The 19,546-nt window shown below is 35.1% G+C and overlaps 3 protein-coding genes across 4 annotated transcripts in view; 2 read left to right on the plus strand and 1 right to left on the minus strand.

The window, feature by feature from the left end:
* The first annotated feature begins 746 nt into the window (after window positions 1–746).
* Window positions 747–9,265, plus strand: ldhbb (lactate dehydrogenase Bb). Its single transcript, XM_067379214.1, has 8 exons — window positions 747–887; window positions 2,414–2,550; window positions 3,498–3,615; window positions 3,817–3,990; window positions 4,081–4,254; window positions 5,733–5,850; window positions 6,060–6,183; window positions 6,301–9,265. Exons 2-8 carry the CDS (start codon window positions 2,422–2,424, stop codon window positions 6,466–6,468), a joined length of 1,005 nt encoding a protein of 334 aa, XP_067235315.1. The 5' UTR covers window positions 747–887; window positions 2,414–2,421; the 3' UTR covers window positions 6,469–9,265.
* Window positions 9,266–9,459: 194 nt separating this feature from the next.
* golt1bb (golgi transport 1Bb) lies at window positions 9,460–13,286 on the minus strand. Of its 2 annotated transcripts, none has more exons than XM_067379216.1 (5): window positions 13,244–13,286; window positions 13,027–13,170; window positions 12,325–12,416; window positions 11,494–11,672; window positions 9,460–10,085 (listed from the first exon to the last, which is right to left on the minus strand). In XM_067379216.1, the coding sequence occupies exons 2-5, from the start codon at window positions 13,049–13,051 to the stop codon at window positions 9,941–9,943; spliced, it is 441 nt and encodes a 146-aa protein (XP_067235317.1). In that variant the 5' UTR covers window positions 13,052–13,170; window positions 13,244–13,286; the 3' UTR covers window positions 9,460–9,940. The 2 variants fall into 2 exon arrangements, with proteins under 2 accessions (XP_067235317.1, XP_067235318.1); XM_067379217.1 differs by lacking the exon at window positions 13,244–13,286 and having other exon boundaries at window positions 9,460–9,881; window positions 10,004–10,085; window positions 13,027–13,159.
* Window positions 13,287–13,497: 211 nt separating this feature from the next.
* slc35b4 (solute carrier family 35 member B4) overlaps window positions 13,498–19,546 on the plus strand; it is a 7,021-nt gene continuing 972 nt past the window's right edge. Inside the window, exons 1-10 of the mRNA XM_067379215.1 lie at window positions 13,498–13,637; window positions 13,734–13,847; window positions 15,436–15,538; window positions 15,609–15,658; window positions 16,205–16,286; window positions 16,412–16,472; window positions 18,252–18,361; window positions 18,452–18,527; window positions 18,731–18,806; window positions 19,379–19,546. The exon at window positions 19,379–19,546 is cut by the window's right edge and continues 972 nt beyond it. Coding sequence (XP_067235316.1) covers window positions 13,561–13,637; window positions 13,734–13,847; window positions 15,436–15,538; window positions 15,609–15,658; window positions 16,205–16,286; window positions 16,412–16,472; window positions 18,252–18,361; window positions 18,452–18,527; window positions 18,731–18,806; window positions 19,379–19,546 — 917 coding nt within the window. The 5' untranslated portion in view covers window positions 13,498–13,560. The remainder of the gene's footprint in view (window positions 13,638–13,733; window positions 13,848–15,435; window positions 15,539–15,608; window positions 15,659–16,204; window positions 16,287–16,411; window positions 16,473–18,251; window positions 18,362–18,451; window positions 18,528–18,730; window positions 18,807–19,378) is intronic.

Genomic DNA, 19,546 nt, shown 5'->3' on the forward strand with positions numbered 1-19,546 from the left:
GGCCTCACTGAGCCATCGGATTTCAACTAAAATATCTTAATTTGTGTTCCGAAGACGAACTAAGGTGTGGGACGACATGAGGTTGAGTAATAAATTACATTATTTTCATTTTTTTGTGAACTAACCCTTTAAAGGGACTTATACATCGGCAATTAGATCGGCACAATGTAGCTACATCTTAAATATTGTTATTACGATATTATTGTTATTTGACAATCATGCGGATTTTGCTTGCTGTATGTCAAGAGTAGGCTATTTAATTAGTAATTTATCTGCTATCTGACCCTGTCACTCATAAGTAAGGCTAATTAGAAAGTGACATGTGTCAATATAGGCTACATGAACTATGCTAATTCACGGCTTCACCTGTGCGCCTGACCAGGACCAATGTCGCGTGATCCCTCGTTTGTTTTAATCTCCCCGTGTGTTTTAGCGGCTGTACAGCAGATGGCAGCGGATTACAGTAACTCCATTAGCCTGGCACAGGAGCGGGCACTGCACTGACTGCACACGGACACACTGCGGTGGTGCCCTAATATAAACAACAGTAACATGCTCGTCTCATGGTGGTATCTCTACCTGGGCGCGCAGAGCCTCTACAGACAAGGTAAGACTGACATGTGCGTGTGTTTCAGTAAGAGTGGATGCAGAAATATAGTCTTGAATGACCTTGACTGGACACGATAGGAGCGTCACGTGAGGAACAGAGTTTGTTTGAGTGTATATAGGACAGGACGTGTGTGTTTGTCCACATCTCTGGAGGAGTGTCCTGTAAGTGACCTTGATCTGTAGCTACTGACCAGCAGTAGATAAACAGGAAGCAGGTTGCTGCATTACAGCAGATTTCTTGTGATGCTTGTGTGATTTACTGAAGAGCATCTGTACAGGTGAGGTCTTGCTGTGCCACATGCTGCTGGATTTCTGTATATCATCTGTGATGGTTTTAGTTATGAGATGAGGTTATAGGATTCTCCATTTCTGTTGACTGAGGACAGTGTTTTGGGAATTGTTGCTTGGTGAAGTTTTTAATTGTTCAGGCAAAACTTAATCCGGGACTAATTTAACCAGCATGTTCTCTTGAGATTTGCTTGCTTCACCACAAATTAACCTCGTATTTTACTTCCAAATTCTTTAAAATATTCCTCAGACTTCATTCGGTATGCAAAGATTTTGGTTATACTTTATTTTCAGGTGTCCATGTTACAGTGTAATTATACAATACTGATTAATATTAATTAACTATAAGTACTTACTTTAGGATTAGGATAATGGTTTGGTTTAGGGTTATTTGCATGTAATTATGCATAATTTACTACTTTTACTACTTTTTTAATTGTTTTTTTTCCCCCAGAATAATAAGTTTTATATAGAGGAAGCATGTTTGTATCAATGAGATAATATTTTTAATAATTCATTTTTTATTCTATGTTTCACTTTATTTTTAATTTGTAGTTAAAATATGCCTCTATATATATATATATATATATATATATATATATATATATATATATATATATATATATATGCATATTTTATATATATATATATATAGTTTTTATTAGTGCTGTCAAATAGATTAATAATGATTATTTGCATCTAACATAAAAGTTTGTAAATATATAATGTGTGTGTGTATATGTATATATATATATATATATATATATATATATATATATATATATATATATATATATATATATATATATACACACACATTTCAATGAATATATATATATATATATATAATTTATATATTTTATATATTAATAAATAAGACAAAATATATGTACAGTATATTATATACATATATACATATAAATAACATATATTATAGTTGAAAATTAGTGCTGTCAAATCGATTAATCGCATCTAACAAAAGTTTGGAAATTTGTGTATATACATTTTTAATGAATATATATAATTTATAAATTTGATATATTAATAAATAATATATATTAATATATGTGCAGTATATTAAATACATATATACATATAAATAACATAAAAGTTGCAAATTAGTGCCTTCAAATCGATTAATCATGACTAACTGCATCTAACAAAAGTTTGTAAATATATATGCAGACACACACACACACACAAATATATACGCAATACAGAAACATTTATGTGAGATATATATAAATTTATGTGTATATATATATATATATATATAATGTGTGTGTGCATGTTTTTTTCAAGTATTGAAAATGTTTAAGTAACATGATAATTGTAATAACCCTGAGAGGTAGATCAATTAATCTTGTGAGAACTTACTGGGAAATATGAGTTTATATTGAGATAGCTGACTTTTGATTCAGATCACAAACTAGTGTCATTGCCATCGAAGAGAAATAATTGAGATATTACGCAGATGTCGGCTGAATTTCTATGTTCTGATTTTATTCCTCTGCAGTGTTGAATATGGCATCCGTCCTGCAGAAGCTCATCACTCCTCTGTTCAGCGGGCCGGCTGAACCGCCGAGGAACAAAGTGACGGTGGTCGGTGTGGGACAGGTTGGCATGGCCTGTGCCGTCAGCATTCTGCTGCGGGTGAGACTGTAACACACTCACACGGTCGTCATGAAGTCATTGATCGCGACAGGCTGTACTCGCCAACGTAATTCGGACTTTGTGACCAAAGCACAAACATATTCCTGGGCAAATACCTTGTTTGTTTATTGATTGTGCAAGAGGGAATGAACATATTGCTCATGCTGATGATGTCAGTGAGTCAGTGGGTCACAATATCAGTCATTTTTCAGCAGATTTAGGCCATGTTTGTCTGCGCTTGACTTTGATCCCTTTGTCCAATTAGACTAAAGGTGAAGAACCACAGCCAGCACAGACGAGTCTAACAGGCTGACAAATAACTAAACTAGGACAAAATAAAATGAGTTTGAAGACAAACTATAATGGCAATTCAGTGACATATCAGTAAGATTTCAGTACAATAAACATTCAGATTTTAGTTTTTCTAAGAAATGTTTGTTTGTTTATATATCCATGTCTTTTTAGATAACTGGTATCAATCTCAGACAAAAATGTGCAAAAGGCATGAAAACAACTAATATTGTATACAATATTAGTTGTTTTCATGCCTTTTGCACAACATCGCACCATTTCATGCTTTTCATCTTCAGAAAGATCTTTCTTCCTCTCCATATTGCATGAGAACTGTGATTTGCTTAATAATGTGGAACAACCTCTAAGTAGGGTTTCCATAGATCTGGCAAATTTTCTTTTTCATTCATAAAGTCAGTAATGTCTAGGTGTAACTGTCCAGAGATTATTAAAGCAAAAATCATCTAAAAAAAACCCATTATGATTATTATATCTATTTTTCATATTATTATATTTTCTATAATATTTTTATATTTCTATCATTGTAAGCAGTATTTTAAAACAAAGTACGTACTTGTGTGTAGCATGAGTATGTAATTTGGGATGCAAACTTGAGTAATGTTCGTGAATGTCTGTTGATATTCTGGCGTCTGTAGGAGCTGGCGGACGAGCTGGCGCTGGTGGACGTGGTCGAGGACAAGCTCAAGGGAGAGATGATGGACTTACAGCACGGAAGTCTCTTCCTAAAGACGCCCAAGATCGTCTCAGGCAAAGGTAGCACACTTCTTCTGTCCCCTCGACTCCTCAGTGACACCGTGAATGTTACTTACTCGTGCTGAATCGCCACTATGATGCTGGTGGATGCCTATGCTGTGCAGTCGCTAAGTTTTGTAGCATGTTACTATTGGGAAATTTGAGTGGTTTCTTTCAAAAGAGAGCTGAAAATGCTGCCTTCTGAAATGTTTTCTCCTTTAGATTACTCTGTGACGGCCAACTCTCGTATCGTGGTGGTAACGGCAGGCGTTCGTCAACAGGAGGGCGAGAGCAGACTGAATCTGGTGCAGAGAAACGTCAACATCTTCAAACACATCATCCCTCAGATCGTCAGATACAGTCCCAACTGCATCCTCATTGTAGTGTCCAACCCAGGTACACACACACACACACACACACACACACTCTATTATACATCTCACACTTTATTTGCTTTTATAACACACAGTTTTTCTGCCCATACAGTGGACGTTTTGACCTATGTGACCTGGAAGCTGAGCGGCCTGCCGAAGCACCGCGTCATCGGCAGCGGAACCAACCTGGACTCGGCTCGCTTTCGTTACCTGATGGCCGAGAGGTTGGGCATCCACCCCAGCAGCTTCAACGGATGGATTCTGGGAGAACATGGAGACTCCAGCGGTGAGACAATCCAGACAAATATATAATTGTGTGTATATATTAGTAAAAAAAAAAATACAACTATTATATAACATAAATGTATACAATATATATATATATATATATATATACTATATATATATATATATATATATATATATATATATATATATATATATATATATATATATATATATATATTTAAATTTCATAATTAAATTAATTAAATTATAATGTAATATAAATAAATAATAAAATAGATTTAAAACTTATATATATATATATATATATATATATATTAGTAATTCATATTATTTAAAAATATAAATTATGTAAGTGATAATTAATAATAAATAATAAACTAAAATATCATAAATAATACAATTATTATTATTACAATAATATTTATTAATTTAAAAATATAATACTATTAATAATAAATTATATATAATTAATAATAAAATGTATTAAAATAAATAAAATATTAAAAAGTATAAAATTATTATTAAAATAATTATAATAATTCGTATGCATTATTAAAATAAATAGTATTTAAAAATTAATATAATAAATAACAAACTAAAAATACAATAAATAATAAAATCATTATTAAAATAATCCGTATGCATTAATAAAATAAATAAAAATATTTAAATCATAATTACTATAATAAATAAAATATTATAAATAATAAAATTATTTAAAGTATTGTTAACAATTAGATGTAAACATTATTAATTTAAAAACATTTTTTTAAATAGTATTATAAATAATAAACTATAAATACAATAAATAGCAAAATTATTATTAAAATAATTATAATTAGTATTTATTATTTTAAATGTATAATAATAATAATAAATTATATATAAATAATAATACAATATAAAAATAAATAAAATATTAAAAATAATAAAATAAAAATAATATTTAAATAATAGTATTATAAATAATAAACTATAAATACAGTAAATAACAAAATTATTATTAAAATAATTGATTAATATCTATTATTTTAAAAACATAATAAATTATATATAATTAATAATAAAATATAAAAAATAAACAAAACATTATAAATAATAAAATTAATAATATTTAAATAATAGTATTATAAATAATAAACTATAAATATAATGAATTAGAAAATCATTATTAAAATAATTATAATTAATATGTATTATTATAAAAAATATAATAAATTAAATATAATAAAATATAAAAAATAAATAAAATTATTTTTAAAATAATTATAAGCCATATGCATTATTAAAATAAATAAGAATAATACATTTTAAAATAAGTACAAATATAATTACAATTCTATAAATTGTAAAATGTTATGTTTTTAAAATACATATGTATTTGTTAAAATACAAATACATTTATTAACAATAAACATATAATATAATATAAAATAAAACCATAAATATTGCCATCAAATTTTGAAAATGTCATATTGTTCAAGCACTCATGCTCTCTCTGTGATTGTATTGCAGTTCCTGTTTGGAGCGGCACTAATGTGGCAGGAGTAAGTTTGCAGAAACTTAATCCAGACATCGGCAAAGACACGGACAGAGAGAACTGGAAAGAGACGCACAAGAAGGTCGTGGACAGGTACGTCAGTGAATTTGTCTTTTTGTTCTTAATCCTCACTAAAGAATAGATCATCCAAAATGCATACTGCAAAACCGTGAATCAGTATGGAACAATATGTGACACTTGTCACATGACTTCACTACACTGGGTGATTGATTCAGTGTGGTGTCTAGTTATCATCTCACAAATAAATAGAGTTTATAATTCAGTAATTCTGTTCACTGCAGTGCCTATGAGGTGATCCGACTGAAGGGTTACACTAACTGGGCCATCGGCTTGAGTGTGGCCGACCTGACCGAGAGCCTCATGAAGAACCTGAACCGAGTCCATCCCGTTTCCACCATGGTGAAGGTCAGGACAGTACTACTATTCATTAAACACCTTCACCTTATAGTGGGGCATGTTGTCACACTGACAGCAAAAATAATGAAACCCATTTCCAGGCCTGAATGAAGATGTTTGTTGCAGGGTATGTACGGGATCGGTGACGAGGTCTTCCTGAGCCTGCCGTGCGTGTTGAACAGCGCTGGAGTGGGCAGCGTGGTCAACATGACTCTGACCAGCGACGAGGTCGCGCAGCTGAAGAAGAGCGCAGACATGCTGTGGCACATCCAGAGAGACCTTAAAGATCTGTGACGCTAACTCACAACCAATAGCTTTCATTCACAGCGTCACATGTTTGATCACTGCTTGAGCGCTTCACTGGAGGATTTTTTTAAAAAATATCTAGTATTACATAATTAATTGTACTATCAAATGATTTAGGGGTCTGAATTTACATTTACATAACACATGACTGTCACATTAGCACTTTGTTTGAAAAGCAGATCTTGGTGTCTGAAAGCTTACGGTGATTATTATACGCTACAAGTCAAAAAGTTTGGACACACTTGACTGAATTGATGTTTCTTATGATCCTAAAAACCTTCTGATCCAAACGTTTATGCTCAAATTAGCTTTGTAGACAAATATAAATTGTGCCAACATTTGAATTAATTTGCAAAACTAACTATTTTTTAATCAAAAAATGCATGGATTGAGAAGGAAAAGCATCATCAAGCTTTTAAAGGATTAGTTCACTTTCAAATTAAAATTTCCTTATAATTAACTCATCCCCATGTCATCCTAGATGTCCATGTCCTTCTCTCTTCAGTCGAAAAGAAAAGGTTTTTGATGAAAACATTCCAGGATTTTTCTCCATATAGTGGACTTCAATGGGCACCAAACGGTTGAAGGTCAAAATCACAGTTTCAGTGCAGCTTCAAAGAGCTTTAAACGAGACCAGATGAGGAATAAGGGTCTTTTCTTGAGAAACCATCACTCTTTTTCTAAAAATTTTTTTTAAATTATATACGTTTTAACCATAAATGCTCATCTTGAACTAGCTCTGTTCTTCTTCTTCTCTATTAGAATTCCAGCAGTGTAGACGCTGCTAAAGCCCCGGGTATACTTCAGCCGCCCGCGTTCGTGCATGTCTGCATGACGTAATTTTCGTCATGCGGAGGGCTCGCGGCCCGCCACACACCCCGTCTGGGCGCAGCCCAAATTTTGAGACCGCACGGACGGTGCGCGTGCAACAGCGCATGCGCAAGCAAGAAAGAAAAGTCCACTAGGTGGCATTTTCTTCTCCGATCCTGCCTAGCGAATGTCCGGTTGTCTGGTAGTAGTATAGAAAAAATTGCACTGCGCATGTGTCGAACTCTGTCATCCGCGCGCATCCTTGGTTTAGTATACTTTGAAAGACATGTGGACGCAACTGCGCACGTGACGCGTCCGGGCGTGGAAAGTGAAGTATACCCGGGGCATAAGTGTATTACTGCCCGCCACAGGTCAAAGTTTGAATTCATTGTTATATACTTGCACTAGCATATTGTATATGACAATTTAGTTCAAACTTTGACCTGAGGAGGGCAGTAATACACTTAGCCGTTACTGCAAAAAAATAAAATGCATAAATAAATATGCTCATGTGCGACCTGCGTGTACAAGTATGCACGGTTACAAAAATCTGCCGGTGCGCGTACAGTCAAAGTCCAAGTCATTTCACTCGGCGGCCATCTTAGAAACGCCTCTTGGGCATACAAGTGCAACTCCTATCTTCTCTTTGAATGGGGAAACATCAAATTCTCCAAAGCTGTTTGCCAAGCTTTCAATTAAATTTCATATTTGAAATCACCAATGAAATCTTACAACAATTGTCTCATAAATTTAGTTTCTAAACGTTCGAATCGTGACAAAAAATTGTATTTTTCAGGCTGCATCAGTCCTAAATGCGCGTCTCTTGTGTCTCCTTTCATTTCGCGCGTCTGACTGTTTCTATAGAAACCGGTGCTTCTAACGGACGCTGCAGTGACGCGATTGGCTCTTATTTAGAAGGCGGGATTTATTCCGCCATATTGCGCCTTTCACTTTCTCCCATTCAAAACAATACGAGTGACGCGTCTTGTGTTATTCTATAGTCTTTGGTACAGTATAGAAAGACGGTTCACCTCCTCCATTAGTTAGCTACATCCCGCCTTCCAAGTAAAATCAGCCAATCGCTGATTGATAAAATCATTGCGTCACTGCAGCTGCCGTTAGAAGCTCCGGTTCCCATAGAAACCTGAGACTCGCGATTAGGACTGCACATGCGCATTGGCTAATCAATGCTGAAAAATAAGCTTTTTAAACGCTATTTGAGCATAAGAAACAACATTTATGGGACAGTTCATGTCTGATTTTGTTGCTGATTTGAAATATGTTAATTGTGAGTTCGCCTAGCAGTTTTTGAGATTTCAGGATTTCCCCATTCTGATAGGACTTCCACTCCAATTTTAGACATGCACTGGCGAACTTCCCTAAGCACTTCCCCTCAGGGAATCCTGCCACCATTTTGAAGAGCGTTCCACTTCGTGAAGTGGATGAGGTAAGTTTATATTCAGACCCTCGTCCCCTCGAATTTTGACTGAGGGAGCAACTACTCTGATGTACACTTCAAGCAGCTCTATATCCCACAATTCAACTTGATTGTGACGTCACAGCAGATTAACTGAAGTGTATGATATATTGTTTTGGGAATTAATTGCATAATAGTGTATTGCAAATATGGTAACCGAGTGAACAGACTTGAGACGAGCTGGAATCCAAAGAAAAAACTCAAATATGAGAGTTTCCATTTGGGTCACATTTAATCACGAAATGTGAAGTCGTCATATAAGAAAATGTAGGTGTGTCCAAACCTTTGACTGACATTGTTGCACTTCCAAATGACTGTTGGTTAAGGGAACTACTCAATGTACGCACTAAATGTTGATATTGAAATGCAATGTGTGAGCCAAATGCTACAAATATATAAATTTTTTGTGTAATGTTTGCACTGAGCACTTATATAAGGCTGTAGATGTGATGTCAGGCAACAGATAGCTGGATCGTCAAGGATATAATCCATTTATTAAAGAGGATTTTTGTCGGTAAAAATGTATATTAGTCTCACATTTGAAGTATGTACAAATACTTAAACAAGTCAGTCATGTAATATAACAGCATATCACGCAGGTTGCTGAATGTCCTCGTGTGCGCTATGAAACAGTCTCCGCTCCACTAGGTGGAGCTCATGTGGAAAAAGTTCAAATTAGCCTCAAGATTTTGACAATTAAAAAGAGCAAAACAAACCAAGTTGGCACATAAAAACATTAAAAAAAAACAAAAAAAACAGTAACGACTTTATTCAGAACCCAGTGATTCCTTCAGTGGATCTTCATCGTCCGCTCATCTAGTCGTCATTTGGGGTGCAGTGGTCCCTGTCGCCCCCTGGAGGGAGACGCGTGATGCAGCAACAATGACATTGCCTGACTTGGTTTGGTTATCAGTCCCAGAAAAAACACGAACTTCTTCACAGGTAAAATATCAAAAAATCTCATCTGTGGTTCAGAGAGGTTGGCCAGCAAGACGCCGAGCCCGACGCACATCATGACAAATATAAATATGAGCCACTCATAGAAAACTAAAACAAATAACTAAACCGTTGACCGTTATACCATGGTGTTGCTCTCACCGACTTTATCCACAAGCTGAAAGAGAAACAGAAAAACAGTCAAAACGAATCATTTGACAGGATTTGAAGTGTCTGTCACTTACGAAAGCACAAAATACCAAACCAGTGACAAGAGTCAGCAAACTGTGGTTGACTTACTCCACTGATACCAGGAAGGTTCAGTAAAGATCCAAGAATTGGCACCCGCCTAATGAAGCCAACCGCTACTGGGAAAAAGCCCCTGAAAACAGATTAAAAAAACAAGTATTATTAAATTCAGAAGAACTTTTGCAGTAACTTCTCTGATGATGAGGGCGGGGCAACCTGTCACTCACATGAGATCCACCAATAGCAAACCACAAACATCCAATCAATTCCCCACGGACAAAATCAAGCCCCGCCCTACATTTGTTCTTGTTTGTGAAGCAGTTTTACTCATGCTGCATCCCACTTCACCTACTAATACTACGCTCTAAAAGTATGTACTCTTATAGTAAAGAAAAAATATCTGAGTTACTTTTTTCATTTACTGACTGATGGCTCTCCTGTCCCCATGTTGAAAGAAATCGGGAGTGCAGAGGCGATGTGTGTGAACATGATGGTTATTCTAGACTAAACGGGAGCATATATTTATTTATTCATTTACTTACTCCTGTGTCCTATTCTTCTGTATTCCAGAATGGCAGTACAGCTGAAAGGTTTGAAGGTTTGTTTGAGCTGCGCCCTCTACTGTACAGGCGTGAATTTGCATTTCCTTCAGCATGAAGCTTATTCGTTTCACTTTTGATGTGAAAGGGCCTTTACATTCACCAAAAATAGAACTTTTTTGTTGTTATAAAAACAAACAAACAGCCCAGCCCAGGAAAGAAAAAGTAAAGCAAAAGCAACATAATGCATTACTTTCCATAAAAAGTAACTAGCACAATCAGTTACTTTTTTAAGCAGTAATGCAATATTGTAAGGCATTACTTTTAAAACTAACGTTCCCCAACACCATCGCATCATAAAATTGCGTAATAAATTAGTGTTTGCAGTTCTGAACCGAATCCGCAATGGGTTGTGGGCATTATTAGCCGTTATAGTGTGCACGGATCCACACTTTGAAAATCTACCAGAAATAATAGACCATCCTGGGACTCTTTTCAACATACTATGCTTTGGGACTCACTTATTCTAATCTCACATACTATTTAGGATGGTGTGCCGCACATGTCCTGAAAAGGGAAGCCAAAGCTTTGCTCGCCCCCTGGTGGCTGGCTGCAGTATAGGTCCCCGCCCTCTCCATGTAATCGAATGGGATGCGAGGTAAACTCAAAAAATCCAATTACGCTCTATTTTTTTTCCGAAGATTGTCATTTTAGGTACTCATCAAGCTGACATTTGCTCAAATGTGCGTTTTTGGAAATGGGGTGTAACGTCATGATTGACAGCTGTGTTTGCGATCGAGACCTTATTCAGAGATATTTCAGACATTTTTTTTTACATCCTATCACAACTTCCATTTCATGCCGACTTAAAAATTTTTGTTAATTTTGAACAAAAAAAGTTACAGTGTAGCTTTAAAATAAATAAAAATAAACCCCTTTATGGTCACGCAAAACCTCCCGAAACAGGGTTTATTTATTAATAAAACCGCAACAACAACTCACCGGAAGAGAAGGAAAAATCCATAGACCTCCAGGACGACACCTACAATCGGCCATCCGATGAGCACCACGAAAACACCTCCCAGAAAGAAACCAGTGGCTTTCATTTTATGCCGCTGGAAGAAGAACCTGAAAGTCCGTTCCAGTCCGATAACAAATGAGAGACCTGCAACAAACAAGATCTACAAACACACACAGACATTCATGTTCAGTTCAAGAAGGAGGGTTTAAGGATTAGTTCACTTTCAAATAAACTTTTCCTGATAATTCACTCACCCCCATGTCATCCAAGATGTTCATGTCTTTCTTTCGTCAGTCGAAAAGAAATTAAGGTTTTTGACAAAAACATTCCAGGATTTTTCTCCTTATAGTGGACTTCAATGGACTCCAAACGGTTAAAGGTCAAAATTACAGTTTCAGTGCAGCTTCAAAGAGCTTTAAACGATACCAGACGAGGAATAACGAGTCTTATCTAGAGAAACCATCGCTCATTTTAGAAAAAAATACAACTGTATATGCTTTATAAACACAAATTATTGTCTTGCACATGCTTCCGCTTTCCGTATTCTTCAAAAAGCTTACGCTGCATGTCCTACCATAGATGCTAACTCAAACCGTTTGGGCTCCATTGAAGTCCACTATATGTTTTCATCAAAAACCTTCATTTCTTTTCGACTGAAGAAAGAAAGAGATGAACATCTTGGATGACATGGGGGTGAGTAAATTATCAGGAAAATTTTATTTAAAAGTGAACTAATCCTTTAATAACACAAATCTGAGCTTTCACATCACAATTTACTGGAACTTTGTTTCCATGTTAACTCACACACTCACATTTCCTATGGCCAAAAGTGCTTTATCAAAGAACAGAATCATTCCGAAGAAGAGGAAAAACACGCCGAAACCCGTCAGCCCCATCCCGATCTCTGATTAAACACAAGAACAGACTTCATTAGTGCTGAATTACAAATCTACAGAGAGTTACTGCATGCAAATGAGTCATATTTGAGAGGTTGCAGAAATTAACATTAAGTATACAAGTAATGTTGTACAACTTGCAATTGCATTAGACTTTTTCTTCTTTTTTTATGCTTTGGAAAAGATTTGATCCCCATATACCATGGTATTTGCATGGCACTCCACAGCACCTCAGAGAATGCCATGGGAATCAGAGGATAGATAGATAGATAGATAGATAGATAGATAGATAGATAGATAGATAGATAGATAGATAGATAGATAGATAGATAGATAGATAGATAGATAGATAGGCAACAGTATAATATGGTTATACTATTGATAAATCTAATGATTACCATATTTATATACCACATTACCATAATGGCAGTGATGTTACCATGGTATCACAGCTCATGTCAGAGTTTTACCAGATTTGACTGTACAGTTAGAGGCCGGGCCGTGTATCCTCATTCATTCCCTTTCATCACTTCAAGAAGATTTTCAAGCTTTAAAGCCGCATTTTCAATATTTCTATCTAGATCAACATAACGCAGAGATACAGTAAATTTGACTTACTCTGTGAGTCCGTTAATGAAATCATGTTTGTGTTGTTTATCAGCAGGTTTACTGACTGATGAGTGAAAATGTTCTGTGTGTGATCGCCACGACACCGGAAACACGTAGAGATACTTTAAACGTCTGAAATGACGCAGATACGCTCTGCAAAAAAAATCAAATACCACTTATTATTATAATTATTTATTTATTTATTTTATTTAAAAGGTGTTTCTACCTCTCGCGATTGTGCAACTCCCACGCAAATACTTGCAAAGTTTTTAGTTTGAATAAACCCAATCGCTTCTGTCTGTGTTGCTGGGAAATGTAGTTTTCAGTAGCATTCAGATGCATTCTTGGATAAGAGGAAAAAAACTACAAATCCCACAAGACGCAGTTTGAAGCAGGAAGGCATGTCTGTTTCTAGCTGGGAGACGTATTCATTGAAGTATCAATAGTTTGCGAGGACAGGAATATTTACACATTTATTATTCACAATGCTAACATCCGGATTATTGTAAAGCTGGAATAACAGTTTCGTTTTAACCTTTAAAAATGAATACGCTGTTTGCGATTATTTTGGTGTTTGTTGGCTGCTGCAGTAATGTTGTGTTTCTGGAACTTTTGGTTAGGTGAGTTATATCTCGCTTACATTTAGTGTGTATTTAAAGCATTTGAACTTCATATATGCTGTCGATTCTTACTTCTTTAAATCATATATTTTACAGGGATTTCCCAGGATGTGGAAATATTGTCACATTTGCCCAGTTTGCCTTCATTGCACTGGAGGGGTTCATCTTTGAGGCAAACTTTGGACGCAAAAAGCCACACATACCCCTCAGGTTAACCATTTATACAATTTTATATGCGCATGTTTTTATTTTAACCATTTGTTTTGGCTTGTCAGACCAGATTAGTAAACAGTGGAAATTCATTTATTATTATAGGTGAATGTTGAGATGATTTGACAGATTGCCATTATGTTATATATGTTCATTCATTCATTCATTCATTCATTCATTTTAGAAAAATGAAATGCATATTTATGCATTTTTACTGTTACAACCAGTTTTTGCTTGTTGAACGAGGCTTTATTGATTATTATATTGTTATAGGTGAGAGGTGAACACTTTGCTTTGTCACTGCTACAGTATAGGTGATTACAAATGCGCAGTTCAGAGAGCTTCAACAGATCATTATATAATTATATATATATATATATATATATATATATATATATATATATATATATATATATATATATGCACTACATCTAATATCTTTGATGTTACAATATATAATATAGCATACTGCATGTTTCACATACTTCAAAGGCAATATACAGGGGCTGCATGTCATTTCGAAGATCGCATTTGAAGGCTGCATACTTCATCAAGGATGTCTTATTTAAGAAAAGTAACCGTAATAAAATTTACTGTTATTCCTTGTGAGGTGTAAAATACTGTATTTCTTTCTTTCTTTGCAATCTAATGGTTAGACCACCTCTATGATGTATGCAGCCTTCAAATGCGACCTCCAGAGGACGCAGCCTTTGAAATGAGACGCAGCTCCTATATAGTGTACTGCACAATGTATGACATTAAACCTGGAGTTTCAATATGTTTGATGCCACGGGCCCCCAAATATGATCATCCTTATGAGAGGGACTCTATCTTAAATTATAAAAGGCATCTATCTTTTATAAACACCCAGTTTATAATTAATTAATTATTATAATTAGTCATATATACATATTATAATTAATTAAATAAATTCATATAATAAATCTAAAATAATTTTGTATTGTTACATTATTTATATCTATATTAGTTATTTATTTTTATATTTATTTTATATTTTTAAACAATTTTTTTTATTGTATTAATCTTTTTTTTATTGTTTTAATTTAATTTATTTATTTACTTGGTTTATTTATACATTTTTTCACCTGACTTTTCCACGCACCCTTTCACTCTCCGAACCCCAGTTTGAAAACCCCTGCTAGTATTTCATTCCTAACATAGTCGTGCAGTTTTGAACCTCATCAAGATGACTTATGTTACACTCTTTGTGCTAAATCTAGAATCACAGACTGGAAAAGACACATCTTGCGCTCAGTCGTTCTTAACTGGTTTTGCTTCAGGACAGATTTTGTACTGATCATCAAGAGGGCATCAGTAAAATGACCTTGGTTAAACATTGTAATTTATACGTTCAATTCAGTATGAGGGCATGCAGATCTGTCCATGATGAAATCAGCCTAATTTGACAATTTTTTTTGCCATGTAACAGCAAAATATTGTATGGATGCTCATATGGTTAGATGCATTACATTGTTTGCATTCAGCAATGTTTTTCCCTCCTGTCCATCAGAAACTCCAGCTAAACGTTTGTGTCTTTCATGACCTTTGGTGTCCTTCTCCTTTGCAGTAACTATGTGATCATGGTGACGATGTTCTTTACCGTCAGCGTGATCAATAACTACGCCCTGAACTTTAACATCGCCATGCCGCTGCATATGATCTTCAGATCAGTGAGTGTCGATCATTTCATTCATTCATTGCTTTGAAAACTGTGCCTTAACTTCTTTTTCTCATTCACAGGGATCTTTAATAGCAAACATGATTCTCGGTATTATCATCTTGAAGAAAAGGTATGCTGAATATCATGCACAAAATCATTACGTAAAGGTGTCATATTATGCTTTTTTATATTTTCTTACATCTTTCTTTAGTGTGTAATGTTGCCATTTTTGTGCCTGAAAAACATTTGCAAAATCTCTGTTGTGTTCTTGAGTTTTCTTCCGGGAACAAACATGTGACAAACAAGTAACAATATTCCTCATTTAAATAATTCCTGTCCAATGCAAATAAAGGGGCGGGGCCTGGTTGAATCTCGCCATTATGGTAAGGGGCGGGACATTTCCCAAACACTAATCACAACACACTGGTCTGGCCGACCAATCAGAGCACATTGCTCTTTTCAGAAGGAGGGGCTTCATAGAGACCGGAACTAAACGGAGCGTTACTGACAGACTAGGAAGAGAGGAGCTGCAACAATGGAGAATATGAGGAAAATAATCAACTTTTACGCAGGAAAACCTGTTCTAGTAGAGCACAAAAACAACAGACTTTGTAAAAATGCACAAAATGATTTTTGCATATTGTTCAGTCACATTGTTATTTTATTCCGACTGCAGATATTCGACGAGTAAATATCTCTCCATCGTGCTGGTGTCTGTGGGCATTTTCATCTGCACTATTATGTCGGCCAAACAAGTGGTGAGTTTGCAAAACCAGCCTGGAATAGTAGTTGTTTTGTATTAATAGGCACAACATACTTGCATTTCAATGCTTTATTTCACATCTTATCTGCACCTAACACATCAGGTCTGATCCTTATGTAGAATGTTGAGAAAGGGGCGACGGAGGAAGATGGTGTTTATGCCTTCATGCATTGGCTTCTGGGTAATATTCTCACTGCACTTTCAATGTATAACTTGCAATTCTGACTTTATATCTCACAATTCCGACATTATATCTCACAATTCCGACATTATATCTCACAATTCCGACATTATATCTCACAATTCCGACATTATATCTCACAATTCCGACATTATATCTCACAATTCCGACATTATATCTCACAATTCTGACTTTATAACTCGCAATTCTGACTTTATAACTTGTAATTCCGACTTTATAACTCGCAATTCCGACTTTATATCTCGCAATTCCGACTTTATATCTCGCAATTCTGACTTTATATTGACTTTATATCTCGCAATTCTGACTTTATAACTCACAATTTTGACTTTATATCTCGCAATTCCAACTTTATATCTCGCAATTATGACTTTATATCTCGCAATTCTGACTTTATAACTCGCATTTCTGACTTTATATCTCGCAATTCCGACTTTATATCTCGCAATTCCGACTTTATAACTCGCAATTCCGACTTTATATCGCGCAATTCTGATTTTATAACTCGCAATTCCGACTTTATATCTCGCAATTCCGACTTTATATCTCGCAATTCCGACTTTATAACTCGCAATTCTGACTTTATATCACGCAATTCCGACTTTATAACTCACAATTCCGACTTTATATCACGCAATTCCGACTTTATAACTCGCAATTCTGACTTTATAACTCGCAATTCCGACTTTATATCTCGCAATTCCGACTTTATAACTCGCAATTCTGACTTTATAACTCGCAATTCCGACTTTATATCTCGCAATTCCGACTTTATATCTTGCAATTCCGACTTTATAACTCGCAATTCTGATTTTATATCACGCAATTCCGACTTTATATCACGCAATTCCGACTTTATAACTCGCAATTCTGACTTTATAACTCGCAATTCCGACTTTATATCTCGCAATTCCGACTTTATATCTCGCAATTCCGACTTTATATCTCGCAATTCCGACTTTATAACTCGCAATTCTGACTTTATAACTCGCAATTCCGACTTTATATTTTGCAATTCCGACTTTATAACTCGCATTTCTGACTTTTCATCTCGCAATTCTGACTTTATATCTCAGAATTCCGACTTTATATCTCGCAATTCCGACTTTATATCTCGCAATTCCGACTTTATAACTCGCAATTCTGACTTTATAACTCGCAATTCCGACTTTATATCTTGCAATTCCGACTTTATAACTCGCATTTCTGACTTTTCATCTTGCAATTCTGACTTTATATCTCAGAATTCCGACTTTATATCTCGCGATTCTGACTATATATATCTTGCAATTATCAATTTTTCAACATTGATAATAATCATAAATGTTTCTTGAGCAGCAAATCATCATATTGTAATGATTTCTAAAGGATCATGTGACACTGAAGACTGGAGCAATGATGATGAAAATTCAGCTTTGATCACAGGAATAAATTACAATTTAACATATTTTCACAGAGAAAACAGTTATTTTAAATTATAATAATATTTCACGATATTACTGATTTTGCTGTATTTTAATCAAATAAATGCAGCCTCGGTGACCAGAAGAGACTTCTTTTTTTAAAAAACATTAAAAGTCTTACCGACCCCAAACTTTTGTACAGTAGTGTACATACTGCATACTGCTAAAATGGTGTGTTAGTATGCTATAATTTATTGAGTTTATGTGAGAAGTTAAATCACTCTGAACTTTATTTCTCATTTTAGATACCCATGTAAGCAAAATATTCAATTAAATTAGTGCTGTTGTGATTCAGGTATTGCCATGCTGACGTTCGCCTTGCTGATGTCTGCGAGAATGGGCATTTTCCAAGAAACTCTGTACAAGAAGTATGGAAAACACTCAAAGGAGGCTCTGTTCTACAATGTGAGTCAGTGACTGTGCATATGATGCATGCAACTTGTTGTCATATATGAGTTTGTGGGATTAAGTGGAATTTCTCTGCCTTTTTTTCAGCACTGTCTGCCATTACCAGGGTTCCTCCTGCTGTCAACGGACATCTACAAACACGCCGTGCTCTTCAGCCAGAGCTGTGAGTCTGATTCTAGAGGGAAACTTTTGTAATGCTATAACTGTCTTTACTGTAATGTTTGATCAATTTAATGCATCCTTGCTGAATAAAAGTATTGATTTTTTTTTTTTTACTTTTGAACGATAGTGTATACAAGCCTTTAAAAGTTTGACTTTCTTTGTCTTTTTGTTTTAAAATAACAAACCGATGACTTTCTCTCAAAGCTCCAGTGGAAATCCCTGTGATTGGTCAGTCTATGCCAGTCATGTGGTTTTACCTGCTAATGAACGTCATCACCCAGTATCCTTTCATATTTATCTTAAGGGGTTAGTTCTCTCAAAAATGAAAATTCTATTATTTCTTACTCACCCTCATATCGTTCCAAACCCGTAAGACTTTCGTTTATCTTCGAAACACAAATTAAGATCTTTTTAATGAAATCTGAGCGATTTATGTGCCTCCATTGACAGTCCACACAACTACCACTTTCAAGAAAGGAAAGGTAGTAAAGACATCACTAAAGAAAATGTTTTTCTGTGAATGCATGTTGGAGATTAATATTTTGCACTTAAAGTGGTAAATTATGTTTTTTTGCACAAACAAAGCACTTGCATCGCTTCATAAAATTGAGGTTAAACCACTGGAGTCACATGGATTACTTTAATGATGTCTTTACTACCTTTCTAAGGAGTAATTAATGACAGAATCTTCATTTTCATTTTTGGTTGAACTAACCCTTTAACATTTTGTTTATGGGCTTTTATTGCCTGTATTGGACAGGACTTAGAATCCTAATTGCATGCCAACTTGTCAAGAAATCTGTATAGAGTCAGTTTTATGCCGTGTACTTCATCCTTAGCCAGGTTTCCCAGATACGTGTGTATCCGCGGCGTCTTCATTCTGACCACAGAGTGCGCGTCGCTCACGGTCACACTGGTGGTGACGCTGCGCAAATTTCTGAGCCTCATTATTTCCATCCTGTACTTCCGTAATCCCTTCACAATCTGGCATTGGGTGGGAACAGCCGTGGTGTTCTTGGG

Source organism: Chanodichthys erythropterus, chromosome 24 (assembly GCF_024489055.1).
Source record: "Chanodichthys erythropterus isolate Z2021 chromosome 24, ASM2448905v1, whole genome shotgun sequence".
Lineage (NCBI taxonomy): Eukaryota > Metazoa > Chordata > Actinopteri > Cypriniformes > Xenocyprididae > Chanodichthys > Chanodichthys erythropterus.